At 44.4% G+C, this 21158-nt stretch overlaps 1 protein-coding gene across 8 annotated transcripts in view; it reads right to left on the bottom strand.

Annotated features, from left to right (window-relative positions):
• Positions 1–796: 796 nt before the first annotated feature.
• Positions 797–21158, bottom strand: part of CLUAP1 (clusterin associated protein 1) — a 37466-nt gene continuing 17104 nt past the window's right edge. For 3 of the 8 annotated variants that reach the window (XM_077906393.1, XM_077906395.1, XM_077906396.1), the window contains exons 7-14: positions 19498–19631; positions 16650–16791; positions 13762–13834; positions 12831–12908; positions 8024–8131; positions 5419–5474; positions 5105–5161; positions 797–1880 (exon numbers count right to left, since the gene is read on the bottom strand). In XM_077906393.1, coding sequence (XP_077762519.1) covers positions 1734–1880; positions 5105–5161; positions 5419–5474; positions 8024–8131; positions 12831–12908; positions 13762–13834; positions 16650–16791; positions 19498–19631 — 795 coding nt within the window. In that variant the 3' untranslated portion in view covers positions 797–1733. The remainder of the gene's footprint in view (positions 1881–5104; positions 5162–5418; positions 5475–8023; positions 8132–12830; positions 12909–13761; positions 13835–16649; positions 16792–19497; positions 19632–21158) is intronic. The other 5 variants (XM_077906397.1, XM_077906399.1, XM_077906398.1 and 2 more) reach the window with 3 other exon arrangements.

Raw genomic sequence — 21158 nt, 5'->3', positions numbered from 1 at the left:
CTGTCGAAAATGATCTAAATACTGGTTTTTCACTGACCTAATCACACAGTCTTATCTGGGGCTCTGATGCTTGGCCAAAGCCAGTGGCAAGAGGTCATATGGCACTTGGCACACTCAACTGCTGGGTCTGTTACAGTGACAGACGTACATTCATAACTACGATCAGGTTCTTGAAGCTCCTTGGTTGAAAGAAGCTGCTCTAGGAAGGAGGTGCCATTCCACAGTGACTGCCCCAAGTCAGTTAACCAAAGCATCGAGGGATGAAGGATGATGGAGAAAGAGGTGAAACAATAAATGGCCCATCGCACGGGCACCTGTGTATGTGTGTAGGGGTGGCCTGCTGCGTGGGCCACACTCTCATGTTAATGCTCATTAGTAGAAAATTATCACACGAGGAAAAGAAAAATACATTTTTTTGTTTTGATTTGGTTTTGTTTTTCAAAATATAAGGCAGGTCAGACTCAGGGAAACCAAAACTAGAACATCCAAGAAGACACAGTGACTTGCACCTCAGAAGCCACAGCATCTGAGGGGGTTGGCATGGCTCCCGACACTCCCATTCCCTTTTTAGTTCATTTCAATGATGACACATCTCAATCGCTGGTGAATTAACTTAATGCTGAATGTTTAAAAAAGAGGGTAATCTATGTAGAAGTTAGGAAAAGACAGAGAAAAAAGCAAAGATGATAGAAATAATTGTCACACTGTCTCCTAACAATTTATATGCTACCATAGTAACGTGTAAACTTCTCCTAAGTATTTATGTTATAGGTGCAAATAAACAATATAATTACACTTTGAAGTAAAACTTATTTAATAACATAAAAACATGGAATTAAACACATTTATTACGAGTTAAATAACCAGAAATCTTCTGACTTCTATAACTGAAAAATAAATGAAAACTGCTCCGTGTTTTCCATATCAGAAAAACAAAACAACTGCACCTGTCACTTCTCATTTCACATCAGGGAAATTATTCTAATGCTCTTCAACCTAATGCAATCCCGGTTCATTTTTTTAGAGTCAGAAACACAAGTGTGTACCAACACTTCAGTAATTTGCTTTCCTAAGGAGGAATGTCACCCTTCTGAAAGAAAATGAGTATTTATATTCTGGAGCATCTCTCTGTTGCCTGATTTTTAATCAAAGTGGGTTTTCATCTAACTTAGCTAACTTTCATTTAGAACATTTTAGTAAAATACAGTTAAAGCTTGGTATTGTGAACATACAGAAGAAAATAAGACAACGAAATAAAAGTTAGAATTAAAAGCCAGTGTACAGTAAATGTTCGAAATCCTACAGGTGAGGAGGAGTCAAATGCTCCCCCACAATTTCTAAACGGGCCCTAGTGCCCAGCCCATGTCCCTCACCCCGACTCTTAGAGGAAAACACATCCCAACAATAATCAAGACGTGATGGTGCTCTTAGTTCTCCTCAGGTCTGTGCCCCACACATGTGCATCTCTAAGAACATACACATTTCCCAAGTTTCAGGAGATAAATAAGGCAAAAAAAAAAAAACAAAAAACCCACATCCTCTTTGGGGCTTGCTTTAGTTCTTGGTGAAGCTCTGTGGAATAGCACAGAGGAGGCTAGAGAAGAATTAGCTGTTGCTTCATTAACAAGTCCAGCTGGTTTAGTGAACAAGATAGGTTTCCTTCCTAACCTTCCAATTCCCGTTTACCTATAGATCTGAGGGATTTAATCAATCTGGTCCCTTGGGCAAGAAGGTCAGAAGTCATTGTCGCTTTCATCCAGGGGCTCAGGCTTCCGGACCCTTTGACTGGGCTTAGCTGGTGAGAGAGCAACGCTCTCATCTTCCAAATCATCGTCTTCTTCATCACCCTCCATGTCAATCTCACTGTCCTCGGAGTCCTCCTGTAGGAAGACCACAAAGACAACTGAGGACCTGCCTCATACCCACAGCTTGTGAGCTGAGATCCTTGTTCACCAGCAGCTCAGTAACTAGCAACGTCCTCATGTGAAGGGAGAGCTGGGCGGAGCAGCAGTCAGGCTGTGGGGGCATGAGAAGGGGACCCATGGCTGACACTGCCAGTGGAAATATCATAAATGGATCAGCTAACCAGTGACCTTCGGACACCAGTGTGCAGCCATGCTTGGTGCTATGGGGCTGGCTTTCCCAGGGAGGTCTCAGCAACACCACTGGATCTGCACCAAACAAAGCTCACCTGCCACTGCTCTGCCCCTGGGGGCCCAGCCATCCACCAGGGGACAGCAAAGAGGAGGGTTGGGTGTTTTTGTTTGTTTGTTGCATTGTATCAGATAGGGGATGGAAAGCCACACAGGAAATGGGCATAAGGAGCAAAGTAAAAGGAACAGCCTCTCCATCACCTAGATCTAGGGAGACCAACTCGGCTAGGTTTTAAAGTGCAAGTTCTGTGTCTCAAGTAAACCCAAGATGGCTAGCCATTCTAGCTAGATCATTCCTACCAGCATATATACATGCTGCAATTTCCTTCTTAAAAATATAAAACCAGGGCAGCCCAGTTGGCTCAGTGGTTCAGCGCCACCTTTGGTCACAGCATGATCCTAGAGACCCGGGATTGAGTCCCACATTGGGCTCCCTGCATGGGGCCTGCTTCTCCCTCTGCCTGTGTCTCTGCCGCTCTCTCTGTCTCTCATGAATAGATACATAAAATCTTTAAACAAACAAACAAACAAACCCCCCAAAGTTAATCCCACCTTCCTCCCCAGCTGCTCTGCCCTGGTCCTCTACCTTCTAACAGTGAAACTCCCTGAAGGAGTTTTGATCCCACTCCCCTGCCAGTTGCCCTCTCACTGTCTCCTCAACACACTTGGCAGGGTGAAGGCCAGCTCTCGTAGTGATGCAAACATTCAGTGGATTCAAACCCAATGGGTGAGTCCCATGTGCCTTGTGACCCCCGAGCTGCATCCAGCACAGGCAGCTCCTTCCTTGAAAGCCACTCTGCCCCAGTGCACCCTTCTCTTCTGGTGCCCGCCCCACCTCACCCCGACATCTTCAAAGTCTTGCCCCCACATGCTCCATCTCCTTGACCCTGCAACACAGCTCAGTTCGGAGCCTTGGGCCTCCTCTCTTCTTCCTACTCTGTCCCTCACACAATCACACGTTGTGTCAGTGTGGCCTGAGGACCACCTAAATACCATTGTATTTAGGTGGGCTTCAACTCCAGCGCAGACCTGACCAAATTCAACTCCAAATTCAACTCCAGCGCAGACCTGACCCTTGCATTCCAGACTTGAACTCCAACTGGCTACTTAACCCTAGCATGTGGATGGCCGGCAGGCAACGCATGTGTAGAGAGTCCAAAACCAAAGTCCTGCTCTGCTCTTCAAGCCCTCCTCAAGCCTGCCCCATCTTGGGGAAATGCAAACTCTCTGTATGCTATTAGCCCACCACAATCCAAGTGACGCATCCCTCATTTCTCTCTCCAATACCCTAAGTCCAATTAACAAAACGTCATGGTTCTGACCTTGGAAACATCCAGAATCTGACCACTTAACACCTGTGCTGCCACTACCTGAGGCTGAGCCGCCAGCACCTCCAGACTATGGCAAACACCTGACTGGGGTCTCTCGAACACCCGTTAGCTCTGGGCACTGCTGGGCTCACGATTTCTGGGCCCTCCCAGGGCACTCACAGAGAACCCCAGGTCCTCATCACGTCCTGCAAAGTTCTGCACAGCCCCTGCTGCCTTTTGCTGCTCCTACCCTCAGCTCACTCCGTCCCAGTCATGCCACCATCTCTAGGCCTCCAATGAAGGAACCCCATTCCCTGTGCCTCAGATGCCCCTCCCTGCACCACGTCCCTCCTCCCATTCAGGCCTCGCCTGTCACCTGATCTGAGAGACATTCCCTGAGGGTTCAAAATATATCAATCACCCCCTTCAACCATGTCACTCTGTTCCCTGAACAGCTTTTTCTTCTTGCCACTATGACCCAATGTATCTGCTTAATTACGCATTACCCATAATCTGTGACCACACCTCACATGACAGGTACTCTGGAAGTATCTTCAAGGAGATGCGTGAATCCCTGACGGACAAGACGTGTGCCTGGGGAGAGCGTGGAGGCAGCTCCCAGAAACAAACAAGCAACACGAGGCACGGGGAGATGGAAGCTGCGGCTCAGGCATTAGCTCTAAGAGAAAGCTATGCACATGACCAAGCAGATGGTAGGATGAGGCACCAGACGGTGCTGTCCAGGCATGCCCAGCACCCCCACCAGACTTCTTAGTCCTGCCTCAAATGTGTAAGATTGATGGACAGAAGCTACTTAACCATCCAGCCCTGACTGTTAAAAAATGTTCGAGATGGTTTCTCTGCTTCTCTAAGACTACCTTCTGTGATTTCAAGGCTCAATCTTCTCTGTGCATCTTGGCCAACAAACCTGAGTGACCTCTCCCTCCATGGATTTTGGTTACAATATATACTGTTGGCACTAAATAAAGGGATCTTCTGTCAAGACGGTCAGGCTCCTGTTCTGTCCCCGTGCAGGCACTAGTCCCACACTCCAGACATATGTGGTAACTGACCTGATGAGGAGCTCTATGGTCTGTGGGCCCCATCACCCTTTCCCTCCGGGGCCTCACAGGCTTGCTGGAGACCGCCACAAGGAAGACACACCCAGGGTGACCGACGTGGCAGCCCCAGCAGCAGGGCCCCATTCTGGTGAGTCTCCCAATCAGTATTACCTCAGGGATGATCAAGTTGCCAGCAGCCTGATGTCGCAGCCTCCTGTCCCACCTCTCTAAGGCCCGTATCTCAAGAGAGCCTCCTTTTCCTGTTCCCTCACCAGAGAGGACGTGAACAGAGGGCCCTTAGCAGACTCCCTTCTTTTCCAGGCTACACTCCAAGGCCTGACAACCTTCCTCGTCTCTTGGTTCAGTGCTCACCCCTCCTCCCCTGCACGGGCATCTCTAGGCAACTGTGCAGTTCACTGTGGATCCTCTGCACCTGGCTGTTGCCCAGGACACACAGGCATCACTGTTGGGGAAGGCTTTCCAGTGGCTTTGAGCTGGCTCTCTCTCCATCCCTCCCTCCCTCTCTCTCTCATACACACACACACACACACACACACACAAGATGAAAAAGAAAACCAACCTGCTTCTTGGAGCTGGAAGTCTTGCATTTACCTAAGAGAGCTGGTGCTGCTTCCATCTTTGGAAAGCAAGAATGGAAAGAACAGTGAGAAGGAAAAAAGGGGGGGGGGCAAGCACATTCATTTGAAAAGAAAAGAGTCATCAACAAGCAGAGCAGAGTCCAGCTCCTCAGGAGGCCGAACTCTGGCGCAAACCCAGCAGCAGGCCAGGCTGCGAGGCAGCAGCTCGTACTCAGCTTGTCGGCTCAGTGAGTCTACAAGGCCAGCCCGGGACTGGGAAGAACAGAGCTGCTAAAGGGAACTGCCTGGGACTCACATCGTCATCAGAGTCTCCACCCTGCATGGTGCCCACGATGCGCTTGCCAGGTCTTCCTGAGGAGAACCAAAGCATGAAGAGATTATGAAAATCTTATTTTAAAAAAAAAAGGTAAGGAAAGGCATTTAAGATTTGTTTTCCTTTAGAAAACTGGGAAAACATAAGAACCACACTAAAAAATTTACTTAAGTAGCACCCAAATAATCAACTGCCAATGAAAAGTAATGGATTTTTTGCATTTCCACTTTGAAAAAAAAGAAAAGGGCAATAAAACATGATCATGGTGCAGAAATCAGAAAACTAAACACGCATCCTGCACATGTTGTGAGAAAAATCACTGAATCCCACTCTGAGTATCTATGGGGTAGAACAGCTCTGCTATCTACTGAAAAAAGAAATGCAGTCTCCCTACACAGACCAACATTACCTGTGTTTGAATCTATGTCTGAGCTCCAAAGAGAAAAACTTTTGAGGATCACAATTAGTTCATCTTTAAAAACATTCTTCACTCATGGATGCCCAGCTGTGACTGCTGCAAACACCTAGGAGCCATCCTTCACTGCTGGAGGCAGAGAGCTGCACCCCCACCTGGAGGCTGAGGAAGGAGCCCCGGGACCCTAGGTTCACGCCTCGGGGCAAAGGCAGTGAGGCAGCTGAGAGAGGAACTTGCTCACGACAGGCCTGGGTGACCACCAGGAGCTAATACAGAAACCTTCCTTGATCAGATTAAATGCAAATCTTGTGTTTTCTAAAGCCCTTATACTTTTTAGCTTTTACTTTTGCTGGCTGAGTGCTCAGCAGTAAAATTTAGGAGCAACAGTGCATTCATGAGCCAATCACAAACGTTTTCAGAGCCTCAGCTCCCATTTGTACAATGGGAGTCATAACCTCTAACCTCCATTTATATCATGAAGCTGTTAAAAAATAAAAGGACAGGGGTGCCTGAGTGGCCCAGCTGGCCGAGCGTACAACTTTTGATTTCAGCTTAGGTCATGATCTCAGGGTCATGGGAATGAGTCCCACCCACATTGGGCTCTGCACTCCGTGTGGAGTCTGCTTGAGATTCTCTCTTCCTCTCCCTGCCCTCCATCCCATCCGAGTGCGCTCTTACTCTAAATTAAATAAATGTTTTAAAAACAACAAAAAAAGATCAGTTAATAGCAAAACTTAATATAAAACGAAGATAATTTACCTCTGAAATATACCATGCATACAAAAATGCAAACTGCTCCAAAAATTAACAGATAATAGATAGACGTTTTCATTTATTTATTTTTTTAAGATTTTATTTATTTATTCGTGAGAGACACTGAGAGAGAGAGAGGCAGGGACACAGGCAGAGGGAGAAGCAGGCTCCCCACAAGGAGCCCAATGCGGGACTTGATCCCAGATCTCGGGATCACGCCCTGAGCCAAAGGCAGATGCTCAACCACTGAGCCACCCAGGTGTCCCAGTACCTAGATTTTTTTTTTCATAGATGTTTTTAAAAGCAAGTATAGGGGATCCCTGGGTGGCGCAGCGGTTTGGCGCCTGCCTTTGGCCCAGGGCACGATCCTGGAGACCCGGGATCGAGTCCCATGTCGGGCTCCCGGTGCATGGAGCCTGCTTCTCCCTCTGCCTGTGTCTCTGCGCCTCTCTCTCTCTCTCTCTGTGACTATCATAAATAAATAAATTAATTAAAAATAAATAAATAAATAAAAGCAAGTATAGAGCAATCTAGTAGTGTCTATCAAAACAAAGATCTACATAAACTTTAAAAATTCCATTTTTAATAGTACAAACACTGCAGATAAGCAGAAAGATGTATATACCAGGAAAAAAGGAAAAAATAACTTAAATATATATTTTTAAAATATCTTTTAATATGAGAATGCCCAAGTAAATTATGGGTACAGTCATGCTATGGAAAATTATGCAGCTGTCAAAAAGAATGAAGTGGATTTTATTTTACTGACATGGGAGAAGTTCTGATATATTTAATAATAACTTTTTTTAAAAAAAGCAAGCTGCAGAACCATACACAAAGTCTGGTTCCACTTAGGTTACAAAATGTATCAGCTGATCTTTGTGTATTTCGCTGTATGTGTGTGCACATCCATAAGTGGAAAGGCAATCTGAAAGACACACCCCCCAGCTACCAACCAGGACCCCTAGAGGGTAGCAAGTGGCACATGAAGAAAATGCCGGGGGACACCCACATTTACTCCACAGATTTTATTGCTTCAGTCTTCAGCAGTGAGAAAGTAGAAACTAGAAGATTTTTTAAAAGGCAGAGATGGTTGGGAGTCCTTCCTGCATGCATTAATTCTCTGATTATAGGGGATGTCACTGCACTGAGAGCTGTCTGGACCCAAGAAGGGTAGAATGCAGCTCAGTGGCAGAGGCAGTGTACTCCCATGGCCTCTGTGAGATACCCCCGGCCACAAAGAAGCATCAGCTCTTCCTGGGACCACAGGTAAGAGTATTAGCAGCAAAGGTGAGCGCTGAGCAGTTTAAGAGCCAAAACCTCATGAACAGGAGGGCAGGATGAACTCCGAAGCAGAAGCCACCCAAACTGTTCTGTGACAGGGCACAGGGAGGAGGGCAAGTGACAGCAGCTGCGTACCTTGGATGAGCACCTCCATGGCTGTCCGAGGCTTGGACAGCTGCCGCTCCTCCAATTCACTGTCAGATTCATCATCTTCCTGGATGTCAATGTCCGAGTCGTCATTACCTGGAGGAACGCAAGTACACAAAACACAAGGGCGACTCCATCATTACCTCTAAAACAGCTTCTAGCAACAGGATTCTTGTGCAAAAACATCTGTACTTCTCAGCCTTTCTTTTGGTGATTAGATTCTATGAAACTCTTGGGATTTGCCTGGAAATATTTAGTGAGGAGTTAACGCAGACAATGAGATACTGTTTTTTTTGTTGTTGTTATTTGTCTTTTTCAAATAATCTTCCAAAGCAAGACAAAAACGGGTCAGAATACATCAATTAGAAACATTATTCTGGGGCAGCCCCAGTGGCGCAGCGGTTTAGCGCCGCCTGCAGCCCGGGGTGTGATCCTGGAGACCCTGGATCGAGTCCCACGTCGGGCTCCCTGCATGGAGCCTGCTTCTCTCTCTGCCTGTGTCTCTCTCTTTCGCTCTCTCTGAATGAATAAATAAATCTTAGAAAAAAAAGAAAAGAAAAGAAAAGAAAAGAAAAGAAAAGAAAAGAAAAGAAAAGAAAAGAAAAGAAAAGAAAAGAAAAGAAAAGAAAAGAAACATTATTCTGGGGACCCCTGGGTGGCTCAATGGTTGAGCTTCTGCCTTCAGCTCAGGGCGTGATCCTGGGGTCTGGGATTGAGTCCCACACTGGGCTCCTTGCGGGGAGGCTGCTTCTCCCTCTGCCTATGTCCCTGCCTCTCTGTGTGTCTCTCATGAATAAATAAATATATATATATTTTTTATGAATTTATTTTTTTATGAATTTATTTTTTATTGGTGTTCAATTTGCCAACATAGAGAATAATACCCAGTGCTCATCCCATCAAGTGCCCACCTCAGTGCCCGTCACCCAGTCACCCCCACCCCCAACACATAAATCTTAAAAAAAAAGAAAGAAAGAAAGAAAGAAAGAAAGAAAGAAAGAAAGAAAGAAAAGAAAAGAAAAGAAAAGAAAAGAAAGAAAAGAAAAGAAAAGAAAAGAAAAGAAAAGAAAAGAGAAAAGAAAAGAAAAGAAAAGAAAAGAAAAGAAAAGAAAAGAAAAGAAAAGAAAAGAAAAGAAAAGAAAAGAAACGAAACGAAACGAAACGAAACGAAACGAAACATTCTGGCAGGTGAAACTAAAATTGAACAGCCAGCCATCAAGGTAATTCTTGGTTAGCTGGGGGGAAAACCATTTTCTGTGCCGTGTTAGGTGCTGTTACCCCAACTCTTTGTAGATAACAGAGATGGGGAAGCAGAACCCCCTGAGAAGGTGAGTGCACCAAAACAAGCCAGCAGCCGAGACACAGACCAGGCTGGGAATGGCCAAGCACGGCTGGCCTGAGAAAGATGGCAGCCTAGTGAGCAGCAATGAGAACAGGTGCTCAGGATGTTGCTTCCAGGAGAGAATTCCATTACAGGCAAATAGAGAAAACTCTCAGTGCAACAGCCTTATACATTCATTTCTTAAATACTCTCCTGGAGTCTTGTGCAGGTTGGACATTTCCTCAAGAGAACCTCTAGAAAGAGAGTTTCCACAGTGGGGAGAAAAAGCTTTCACTGTTCACTGTCCAGCCAGATTCCTGCAACCAGGGAGAGACACTGGTTCTAGAAGGACAGAAGTTGAGGTGTTTGCAGCTGCTGTTCTGATCACTGAGTCGAAGTAAGTTTGGAAGGACAGTAATTGTGCGTCTATGAAAAGGCTCTGCTTAGCCTCTGCTGTAAGCAGGTAATGAAATGGCAGTTGCATCTAGCAGGGCAGCAGGGGAAAGTTCTCCACTTTCTTCACTGCAGAAAGAGCTGTGCCCTTCCCCTTGGTGAGGGTTGGGGAGGAAACCCAGGAGTCAGGGCAAGTGTGGGGAACAGCATCCTGCACAAACCTCAACACTACCTATCTGAAAACTACCATCTTACAAAAGCCTATGCAAAGAATATGATGAAATATTAATACAAATTAATGTCTATAACATGAAATTACTATTCAACTTTGTTCACTTTTTATTTCATCCAGGAATATTGACATTGTATCATTACCTCATGCAATATAAATCAAGTATTATGAATTTTAAAATATCAATACATGTTTCTCAAGCTCAACATTTCTTCTGACAAATTCAAACCAATACACTAAATTAATGCATGCTGTAACTGAAATCACCGAGTTATCAGTGATGCATTAAAATTAAGTATGGCAGACAAGAGTGCCCATAAAATTCAAAGAGAAAAGAATAATCTTTCCAAGAAATGGTGCTGAGACAACTGGATAGCCACATGCCCAACAATGAGGTTGGATGCCTACCTACACAATATGTAAAAATTAACTCAAAATGGATCAGAAACCTAAGTAAGAGTTATACTATAAAGGTCCTGGAAGAAAACCCAGGGATAAATCCTAGTGACCTTAAATTAGGCAGTGGTTTCTTAGGTATGACACTAAAAACAAGTAACAAAAGGAAAACTGATAGTGTGGACTTTATTAAAACTTTATGCAGCCAAAGCCATCAAAGCCATCAGCAAGAAACTGAAAAGATGGCCCAGAGAATGAGAGAAAGTATTTGCAAATCCCAGATCACATAAGGATCTAGTATCCAGAATATACAGAAGAACTCTTACAATTCAATAATTAAATAAAAAATAACCCAATTTAAAAATGTCCAAAGACTTGAATAAACCTCTCCAAAGATTTATACAAATGGCCATTAAGCAATGAAAAGATGCTCCATTTCATTAGCTATCAGAGGAATTCACATCAAAATCACAATGAGATATACTTCACGCCCACTTAACTATTTGTGTCTCCTTTCAGATCAGCACAGTCCAAAAGAAATGTAATACCAGGGATCCCTGGGTGGCGCAGTGGTTTAGCGCCTGCCTTTGGCCCAGGGCGCGATCCTGGAGACCCGGGATCGAATCCCACGTCGGGCTCCCGGTGCATGGAGCCTGCTTCTCCCTCTGCCTATGTCTCTGCCTCTCTCTCTCTCTCTCTCTCTCTGTGTGTGTGTGTGTGTGACTATCATAAATAAAAAAAAAAAATTAAAAAAAAAAAAAAGAAATGTAATACCAGCTGGCAGATATATAATTTAAAATTGTCTATTAACTATATTAAAGTAAAAAGAAATAGGTAAATTAATTTTAGTGCTGTTTTACTTAACCCAATATATCCAAAATATCATTCCAATAAGTAAACAACATAAAATACTAATTAATGAATAATTTTACTTTCTTTCATGCTAAGTCATTGAAACCTATTGTATATTTTCCACAATCAGCACACCTCAATTTGGACCAGCCACATTGGAAGTACTCAAGAGTCACACATGGTTTATGGCCAGTTACTGGGTGGCACAGTTCTAGACTCTGAGCTCCGTGAGCACTTCACTCATCACTATGTTCTAAGTGCCAGCAAAATGCCTGACATGCAGTAGGCATGCAGTAAATTAAGTGTTAAATGCAGGAACATCTGCTCTCCACCATACTATAAAAACTAAACCACAACAAGGTTACTAATGTGCTTTCTAGAAACTTCTGGGTCATTTTATGGATTTACCACCAGCAGTGAGGTTTAAAAGGATAGTGGGAAGACGAAGGCTGCCCTTACTTCTATTACAGGGTACTAGAACAAAATGCTTGGCCTTTTTAACCCCAGGGCATTCTCCTGTCTCTAAGCACTCAGACTTTCTCTTCCTCAAGTCCCTTCCTCCAAACTCATCGCCTCACTGAGCTCTGGTCCCCACTCTCTTGCAGACTCTCAGGTCTCTCTCTCCTCAACTGGTAGCTCCTTTCTCCCCAGATCCACTTATTTTAGCTTTGCTTAAATAGTACTTCCTTTTTTTTTTCTTTTTAAAGATTTTATTTATTTATTCATGAGAGATACAGAGAGAGAGAGAGAGGCAGAGACACAGGCAGAGGGAGAAGCAGGCCCCATGCAGGGAGCCCGATGTGGGACTCGATCCCGGATCTCAGGATCACACCCTGGGCTGCAGGCGGCGCTAAACTGCTGCGCCACCAGGACTGCCCTAAATAGTACTTCCTAAGCGAAGCCTACACTGACTCCCTATTTAAAATCCAATTCCATCCCACCCTCTCCATCCTTTCTCTGCTCTACTTTCCCCCCAACCCCAGGGTCACCTTCTGCTCTCAGCTTGCTCAGTGTTTGTGTCCTCTCACTGGCAAGCAGACTGGTTAAAGCAAGAATCCCTGTCTCTCATCCACTAGCGAATCCTTCGCATCCAGAACAGATCTTCAACAATGATTTGTTGCACTCAATCTCTTATCACTCCTGAATTTTGCTCATTCTTGCTCTTAATCATGTCCATGTCCTATTAGGTTTTTCTGTTCAGAGAAGTCTTTCAGAAAGTCTTCCTTTATATATCTTCCCCTGATCCCAATTCTCTGAACAATGCTCCCACATATATAGCACAGCAAAGAAAAACAGAACATCTTAAGAACTTTGGGATGAACAGAACTGAGAATGAGTCTTCATGTTTTCCTAACTTCTTTGCCCACCCCAAGCTAATTAAGTGCTATCCTTCATTCAGTTTATTTCAAATGGAAATTACTTTTCCAAAAAAAGCTAAATCAGAGATGCTCCTATGAATGCTTGTCCTTCAAGAGATCCCAAATCTATGGATCACAAAATTAAACTGTGAGTTTAGAAGAATAAAACAATATCAGTGAGGAAAGTCTTACATGCTGGTCTGGGGACAGAGCAGGGTGCAGCCAACCAACCAGGGCTCTTACCTGCGCCAGGCCTCTCAAGAGGGGATAAATCCCATGCAGGCTTATCACTTAGGGCTGCTTCAGGCTCTCCTGGCTCACCTGGAACCATAAAGGTAAGGGGCTGCTTCGGCTAGAGAGGCCCTGGGAATTCCCTAAACTTGCCCCTAAAGGATCTCCCCGAAGTCCTTACTGTCCTTCCAGAGCTTCCTGAGATTAGAAGAGGCATAGGACAAGTACAGAGGAGAAAAGTACAAAGACAGAGAGAGCCACCGTGGGTATACATGCCTGAAGTCCTATATACATGCCTGAAGTCCTCAAGCACAGGAGAATCAAGTATATCGTCATAAAAAAGTATATCGTCCCCTTCAAGAGAAGGAGAACTCTGAGACAGGGCTGTGAATGCAGCATGAAGACCATGCACTGCTGTGACTCCTGAGGCTGACCTGACACCTTGGTGAAGTTCGTAGATGAAGCATGCTAACCAGTCACAAGCAGCAGTCCCCACCAGCTGACAGCCTCACTGGACCATCTTGGATTACTGGGGGCCACATGATGGCTATGATGGTAGGGGGATGGACCCTAAGGAAGTGACCCCTTCATGCTTCATGGGCATAGCACTATGGCACTTGCTTTCTATCAGTCTGCCCTAAAATAAGGACCCTACAGACCCCCAAGACCCAGTTTTCTTTCATGGTTATATGTTACATGCAATTCAAACTAACAGTATCATTGAAATGGGAAAACAGTATTTTAGTTGGCAAGAAAACCAGATGTGCTTTAAATACTATGTAATTTGAACCAACCTCTTGAGCTCTTGAGCGAAAAGAGTACTGGATATAGAACATGTGAGAAAACTGCCTTTTGAAAATAAATAATATATACATACAGATTTCTTTCAGGAATACCAACACTGGCACAGAGGAAACAGCCCTGTCTGAGAGTGTGGCCTTACTTCCACTCCTGAGCAGGCGCTTCTCCTCCTCCTTCAGCTTGTTCTGCATCAGGCGCAGAGTATTTTCAGCTTCCTAGGGAACAACAAACACAAGACTCAGAAGAAAGGACCCTGTTCCGGACTGCTTTATTGTTCTTTAGCATCTAGGTACGTAGGGCTAATCTGTGCTGCAGGACCAGCCAGGATCTAAAGTACACGAGAAGGATCAGCGCCCAGTCAACAAGCAGGGCCGGGTCCCAGCACTCCTGTTCTCTGCCAGCAGCCCAGAGAAAGGTAGGCAGCCAGAAGTGGGGCAGCTGACCTCCCCCCCGAGCCCTAAAGAACACGAAAGGATCCACTGAAATGCCCATCACGTGTGTCACCGTGCAATGCCAACAGGGGAGCAGATGCATCAACTACGGGACAGTACAGGGCTCCTGCTCCAAAGACCAAAGCTCTGCACCACTCCAGCCCCAAAACATGCTAAATGGTGGGGCTGATCACAATGAAAAGAAAAAGAAAGAAAAGAAAGAAAAGAAAAGAAAAAGAAAAGAAAAGAAAAGAAAAGAAAAGAAAAGAAAAAAAGAAAAAAGAAAGAAAAGAAAAGAAAAGAAAAGAAAAGAAAAGAAAAGAAAAGAAAAGAAAAGGAAAAGAAAAGGAAAGGAAAAGAAAAGGAAGAGAGGAGAGGGGAGGGGAGGGGAGGGGAGGGGAAGAAAGAAAGAAAGAAAGAAAGAAAGAAAGAAAGAAAGAAAGAAAGAAAGAAAGAAAGAAAAAGGAAAGAGAGAAAGAGAGAGAGAGAGAAAGAAAGAAGAAAGAAAAGAAAGAAAGAAAGAAAGAAAGAAAGAAAGAAAGAAAGAAAGAAAGAAAGAAAGAAAGAAAGAAAGAAAGAAAGAAAGGATCCCTGGGTGGCGCAGCGGTTTGGCGCCTGCCTTTGGCCCAGGACGCGATCCTGGAGACCCGGGATCGAATCCCACATCGGGCTCCCGGTGCATGGAGCCTGCTTCTCCCTCTGCCTGTGTCTCTGCCTCTCTCTCTCTCTCTGTGACAATCATAAATAAATAAAAATTTAAAAAAATATATTATAAAAAAAAGAAAGAAAGAAAGAAAGAAAGAAAGAAAGAAAGAAAGAAAGAAAGAAAGAAAGAAAGAAAGAAAGAAAGAAAGAAAGAAGAGTCTAGTTTTTAGGGGCACAAAAGCTAACGCTTCAGCTCAGTTACCAAATGTAGCCCTAATTACTGTCAAAAAGAGACTATGAGAGGAGATTGGCCTTTAAATATTTGTTGTTGTTCTAAACATTATAATGAAAGTTCTGTTTCATGCATGAGATGGCCTTCAGGCCCAGGTGCTAGAAGCACAGAGAGTCTGCATGAACACAAGAGGATGAAAAAACCCGCATCCTGAGGCATGTGTTCTGGCACACTCTGCACATAGGGGTGACCACACACGACAGCACAAAACACTCCCTTTACCTTCACTGGCCCTTTTTGGTTCTTTCCCAGACATTCAACGTTTAAAATGTCCTGAATTCCAGGCTCTTTGCACTGCCCTCAAAACGTGCCTGTGCTGTACCCTCGCTGCCCTGCAGCCTGCCCCTACTACAGAGCAATGGTGGCAACGGGCTCCGTGTCAAGATAAACGTGTCCACAGGAGCACAGGAATCCTCCCAACCAGCCCTCCCCTCCAACAAAACAGCTTCACCTGATTTAAACACCCAAGTTTGCAGGAAGACTGGCATAACCTTTATACCAAAATCTGTCACAGAGTGTGAGAAAGGGAGACTGTAGACCAATATCATCATGAACGCAGATTCTAAGTGACCCTTCTTAGGTTAAGCAGAAATATCTCCAAGGGATAAGGCCAATTCAAAAAGTGATAGTAACTTGGTCCAATTTCATTTACTCTGAATTCCATATTTATCACCTCACACTGGGACCAGAAACACTCCTTCCAAAGTGGCCGTGAGTATTGAGATGAGAGGAACCTGTAAGACGGCTGGTTCTGGGTCACATGCATTTTCCACAATAATCAATACACTGCATCCTCTTTATAAAGAAGTCGCTGATAAACTGGTTTGAATGATTCAAGTAACCAAGGCCCCTGAAAATCTTTCAATGAACTGGCCAAGTCTTGAGATCTTTATCCAAGACCAGTTACCGACTCTGTGGGACTCAGTGCAAATTAAAATGCACTTAAAGGGACACCTGGGTGGCTTAGTGGTTAAGCATCTGCCTTCGGCTCAGGACGTGATCCCCAGGTCTGGGGATCAAGACCCACATCGGGCTCCCTGCAAGGAGTCTGCTTCTCCCTGTCTATGTCTCTGCCTCCATTCTCTCTCTGTCTCTCTCATGAATAAATAAAATCTTTAAAAAAAAAAATGCACTTAAAAACTATTAAGAATTTCAAGCCAGGGACCCCTGGGTGGCTCAGCAGTTGAGCATCTGCCTTCAGCAGAGGGCATGATCCTGGAGTCTCTGGATCGAGTTCTGCATCGGGGTCCCTGCATGGAGCCTGCTTCTCTCTCTGATATGTCTCTGCCTCTCTCTGTGTGTCTCTCATGAATAAATGAATAAAATCTTTAAAAAAAAAAAAAAAGAATTTCAAGCCAGTGATAGCACAGCATTAAAGTAAGAACAGGCCCTCCTAAGTCATGTCTTATGCAACTACGTGGTCATGTGTCGGCCCCATCTGCAGTCCTACTGACCAAATCCATCAGACAGCTGACAACCCTGTGCTCAAGCGACACTAGGAGTTAAACAAAAGTGTCACGTGAGCAATCCTTACACTTGATCAGGGAGAAAAAACATTCGCAGATTTTTTTTTCTACAATATTTACAAAGTGACACATCAACAAGTACAAAATAACACACCAGGAGGAATGGTCTGTACAGAAATGTGGGCTGAGCACTTACCTCAAACCTCTCTTGCTCCATCCTATGATGGTCCTCGAGTTGCTGTTCCAGATAAGCCAAATTTCGAAATTTCTCTAGATAAACATCATACTGCTTTTGCAACTCCTCCTCAATCTTCTCATATTCATCCATAAAAGCTGGCCTGAAACAACCGAATGAAATAAAAAGTAAAAGATGGATCACTAAACAGTAGTTTGAAACAAGTACTCTGAGTTCCAGGTGCCATCACAGTTTGCTGTAGAAAAGTCCTTAGCTGGAGAGGGTTCTTCATCTCATAGCTGCTTACAGCCCAGTTCTCTTTTCTTCTCCCTCCCTCCCTTCAAAATGAACATACTTATTATTTTTTCTAATCAAAAGCTCTTTGTAAAAATTAGAAATAATCTCAAAGTATGAAGAATAGGGTAAAAATTACTCATAATTCTATCACCAGGTATAAGCACTTAATATTTGGTAAGCATCCTTCCAGACTTTTCTATGCATGGATCCATATAGGAATGCATTTCTTTTTTGATTTTTTTTTTAAGGGATCCATTTTTAAATATCATTAAGTATATTACCATCTTCGATGAAGCTTTGCAGTCTTTTTTCTTACTCAAAATGCCTTGGATTGGGGGGATCCCTGGGTGGCTCGGCGGTTTGGCGCCCGCCTTTGGCCCAGGGCACAATCTTGGAGTCCCGGGATTGAGTCCTGCGTCAGGCTCCTGGCATGGAGCCTGCTTCTCCCTCCTCCTGTGTCTCTGCCTCTCTCTATATGTCTATCATAAATAAATTAATTTTTAAAATGCCTTGGATCTTTTTTTTTAAGATTTTATTTATTCATGAGAGACACAGAGAGAGAAGCAGAGACACAGGCAGAGGGAGAAGCAGGCTCCATGCAGGGAGCCTGACATGGGACTCGATCCTGGGTCTCCAGGATCAGGCCCCGGGCCAAAGGTGGCGCTAAACCGCTGAGCCACCCAGGCTGCCCAATGGTTTGGATTTTAATAAAGACTTAAAAATATCATATCAAAAATACCTCACAAAATCAAGAAGTTAAATATATGCATTATCTTACTTGAGCATAATATTCTGCTGTCTGGATGCTCCAAAATGTAGTCTGTCCCCTAATAAGGGAAATATAGGTTGCTACAAATTAAAGCTAATTTTTAAAAACGATTTTTATTTTTATCTGAGAAAGCAAGTGAGCATATACATACAAGCAGTGGGGAAGAGAGGGGCAGACGGAGAGAGAGAAAATCTTCAAGCAGACTCCCCGCTGAGTGCGGAGCCCAATGTGGGGCTCAATCTCATGACTCTGAGATCATGACTTGAGCTGAAACCAAGAGTCCCAACACTTAACTGAGCCACCCAGACATCCCTAAAGCTAAGTTTTTAACAATCTAGTCTAAAACCAAAACTATAACACAAAAACCTGTTTCAACTGGTTTGTTGTATCTATTTCTTTCTCTTATTTTTGATCTTAAAGGGAAAACTCTCTTCTTTTAAAAACATAAACAGATGGGGCAGCCCAGGTGGCTCAGTGGTTTAGCGCCACCTTCAGCCCAGGGTGTGATCCTGGAGACCCGAGATTGAGTCCCACGTCAGGCTCCCTGCATGGAGCCTGCTTCTCCTTCTCCATGTCTCTGCCTCTCTCTCTCTCTCTCTCTCTCTCTCTCTCTCCGTGTCTCTCATGAATAAATAAATAAAATCTTTAAAAAAAATATATATATATAAACAGATAAGCTAAATAATAATATATAACCTTAGGAGTAGAGAAAACATATGAACTCTTCTATTGAAAGGCCATGAAACTTAACAAGAATGAATTTATCCCTGAGAGGTAGAATTTTTTAATGAGATACATGCATAAGGTGGCCCAGATTCCAAAGATGAAATGGCTTGCCAGTGGCTAGTGCTCCCTGGATTATACGTATCTCCACAGATGCCAGGACAGTAGCCAGGGTGTGGCCCAGTCACCAGTACCTCCAAAAAGCAAGACATCCAGACAGATGCAGCAGCTACACAGACGGAGTGAAGAGAGAAAAATAAAGGGAGAATGAAAAGGAAGAGAAACAGTGCAGCAGAATGATAGAGCAAGAGAAAGAAGATGCAAAACGAGAGTGAGAGAGAGCGTGTGGGTGCACACACAGGCTCCAAGAAAATGTGAGGAACACACTTGAAAAGCTCTAATGAGGGCAGCCCTCGTGGTGCAGCAGTTTAGGGCCACCTGCAGCCCGGGGTGTGATCCTGCAAACCTGGGATCGAGTCCCACATCGGGCTCCCTGCATGGAGCCTGCTTCTCCCTCTGCCTGTGTCTCTGCCTCTCTCTCTCTGCGTCTCTCATGAATAAACAAATTAAAAAAAGAAAAAAAGAAAAACAAAAGCTCTAATGACCTGGAGGGTATTTTGCACCACTACTATCCATTCATATTACCTGGAAAAAGGTATTTTCAGGGAGGGAAAGTCAAAAGAAAGATTAATTACTGTCAAGAAATATGAAAGTCTAAAATCTATTCAAACTAAGCAACGAGCGTATGCTTCTGTGTCTACCTCGTTTAGGGCAAGGCACAGATCTTAGGAGAGGAGCCTTATGTAACTTTCACCATCTGGATTCACTTACTCTGCCCTGCATTCCAAGAAGCTGTAAAGGACTAAAGGGAGGTTCGAGAATTAAGCAGTTTCGCAGGCACATTGAAAGCAGTAAAGATAATGAGTTTGGCAGAGCACTTGTTAGGATGCATGTGGCCCGCACACGAACCAGTCCAGATGATCTTATGCCCAAGGGGCCAAAGCCACTGACCACACGTCCTCACTCTACTTGAACTGCCAAAGACAACTCTCATCCCACTCTTCAGGTGTTCATATCTACCTGACGCTCTGCAGAGTCTGGAGCCGCTTCCGATTTCTTTCCAGTTCTAATTTCCTCTTCTCGATTTTGGCTTCTAAATTAGCTTCATCAGAGGCCACATTATTGAGCAGATCTTTAGTCTTCTGGACCTGCGCCTGCATTGAATAGGAAATGAATGGGCCAGTGAGGAACTCCAACCTGACTCCTGGAAGAGAGGATGTGCACAACTCCTCAGGCACAGTGACATCACACTACAGAAAAGCAAAAGTAAACATACAGAGCAAACCCTCCCCTAAGCTATCGCTCAGTTCACCAACCATTTCGGCAGGAGGCCACATAGGTCCACAAAAAAATGATCCTTTTTCCATGAAAAGAGGATGTTTGTCCCCAGGAAAACAAATGAAAACAGAAAGAACAGTGTCCTGAGCAGAGGGGAGCAAGGCCCAGACCTCCTATGCAGCTCCTATGCAGCTCACAGTGCTTACATACACTCTGGACTGTTAGCCTGCCTTTATTCACATTGTTCAGCCGCTCCCCTCCTCCCCCCTATTACAAATATCTGACTCATGGAATATATCCACCACCAAGTATAGCTTTATTTAGGAAGGGACAAAAAGAAACATTCAGTGGTCCCAGCCCTCACCCACTGTTTGCTGGGACTGAGAAAGTTCCTCCCACTGGCAAGTAAGCCTCAACTATAGACTAAAACAGAGAAACTACTGCACTGAAGTCAGTGAGAAAGTGGCTCCTTCAGTGGACCCAGCTTTTGGGAGGGAGCCTGGGCAGCAGGGCCAGAGAAAGAAGGGGAAGGAGAGAGGGAAGGAGAGACCACAGACAAAACCTGCAGACCTCCCTGCAGGGGACACAGTCAAGAGCAAGTTCATGTGACATGGAGTAGTCAGAATGAACGCACCGTCTTCACACTCATCTTGTCTGGAAAGCCGGCCAGGTCAGGCCTGTGGCTCAGAGTTGCGATCCGATCCGCTGCATTAGGAACAATGTCTGCACGCAGCCAGCTGACTATGCAACTGTCTTCCAAATTCTGACATTCCAACTCTGCCTTTAGTTCCTGATGCCCGACATGGGGCTCTCCCCTCCAGTACTCTGCACATGGGTTATGCCCCACAAAGGCTGAGGGTTTACCTGCAGGTCTCTGAGATGCTATGGGGTCCACAAGTCATCATCGAAGGAGCCCAGACACTCTAATTGGATATTTGGAAGCAACCACTTTTATTGTTTATTTATGGTTGAGTTTTTTCAAAGAAGTACACTAATCGTTTCTAAGATATTCTCATGAAAATAATCATATCACTATCCATTTGCTGCAAGTGCTTTAAAAACTCCACAAGAAGGGCCAGCTCAGGTGGCTCAGCGGTTTAGCGCCACCTTCAGCCCAGAGCATGATCCTGGAGACCCGGGATCGAGTCCCACATCGGGCTCCCTGTATGGAGCCTGCTTCTTTCTCCCTCTGCCTGTGTCTCTCCCTCTCTCTCTCTCTATCTCTCATGAATAAATAAATAAAACCTTTCAAATAAAAATAATAAAAAATCCACAAGAGATATAAATTCACTCTCACAACAGAAGACAAGGTGAGTTTCTGAACAACTCATGTAGACAGCAACTATTTCTCTGAATCAAAGTCAGATTAAACCTAGTGAATTTATCTGATTTCAAAAATAAAA

This window comes from Canis aureus, chromosome 8 (genome assembly GCF_053574225.1).
Source record: "Canis aureus isolate CA01 chromosome 8, VMU_Caureus_v.1.0, whole genome shotgun sequence".
Taxonomy (NCBI): Eukaryota; Metazoa; Chordata; class Mammalia; order Carnivora; family Canidae; genus Canis; species Canis aureus.
Note: the sequence above shows the minus strand (reverse complement) of the source record. Positions and strands in the feature narration are given on the sequence as shown.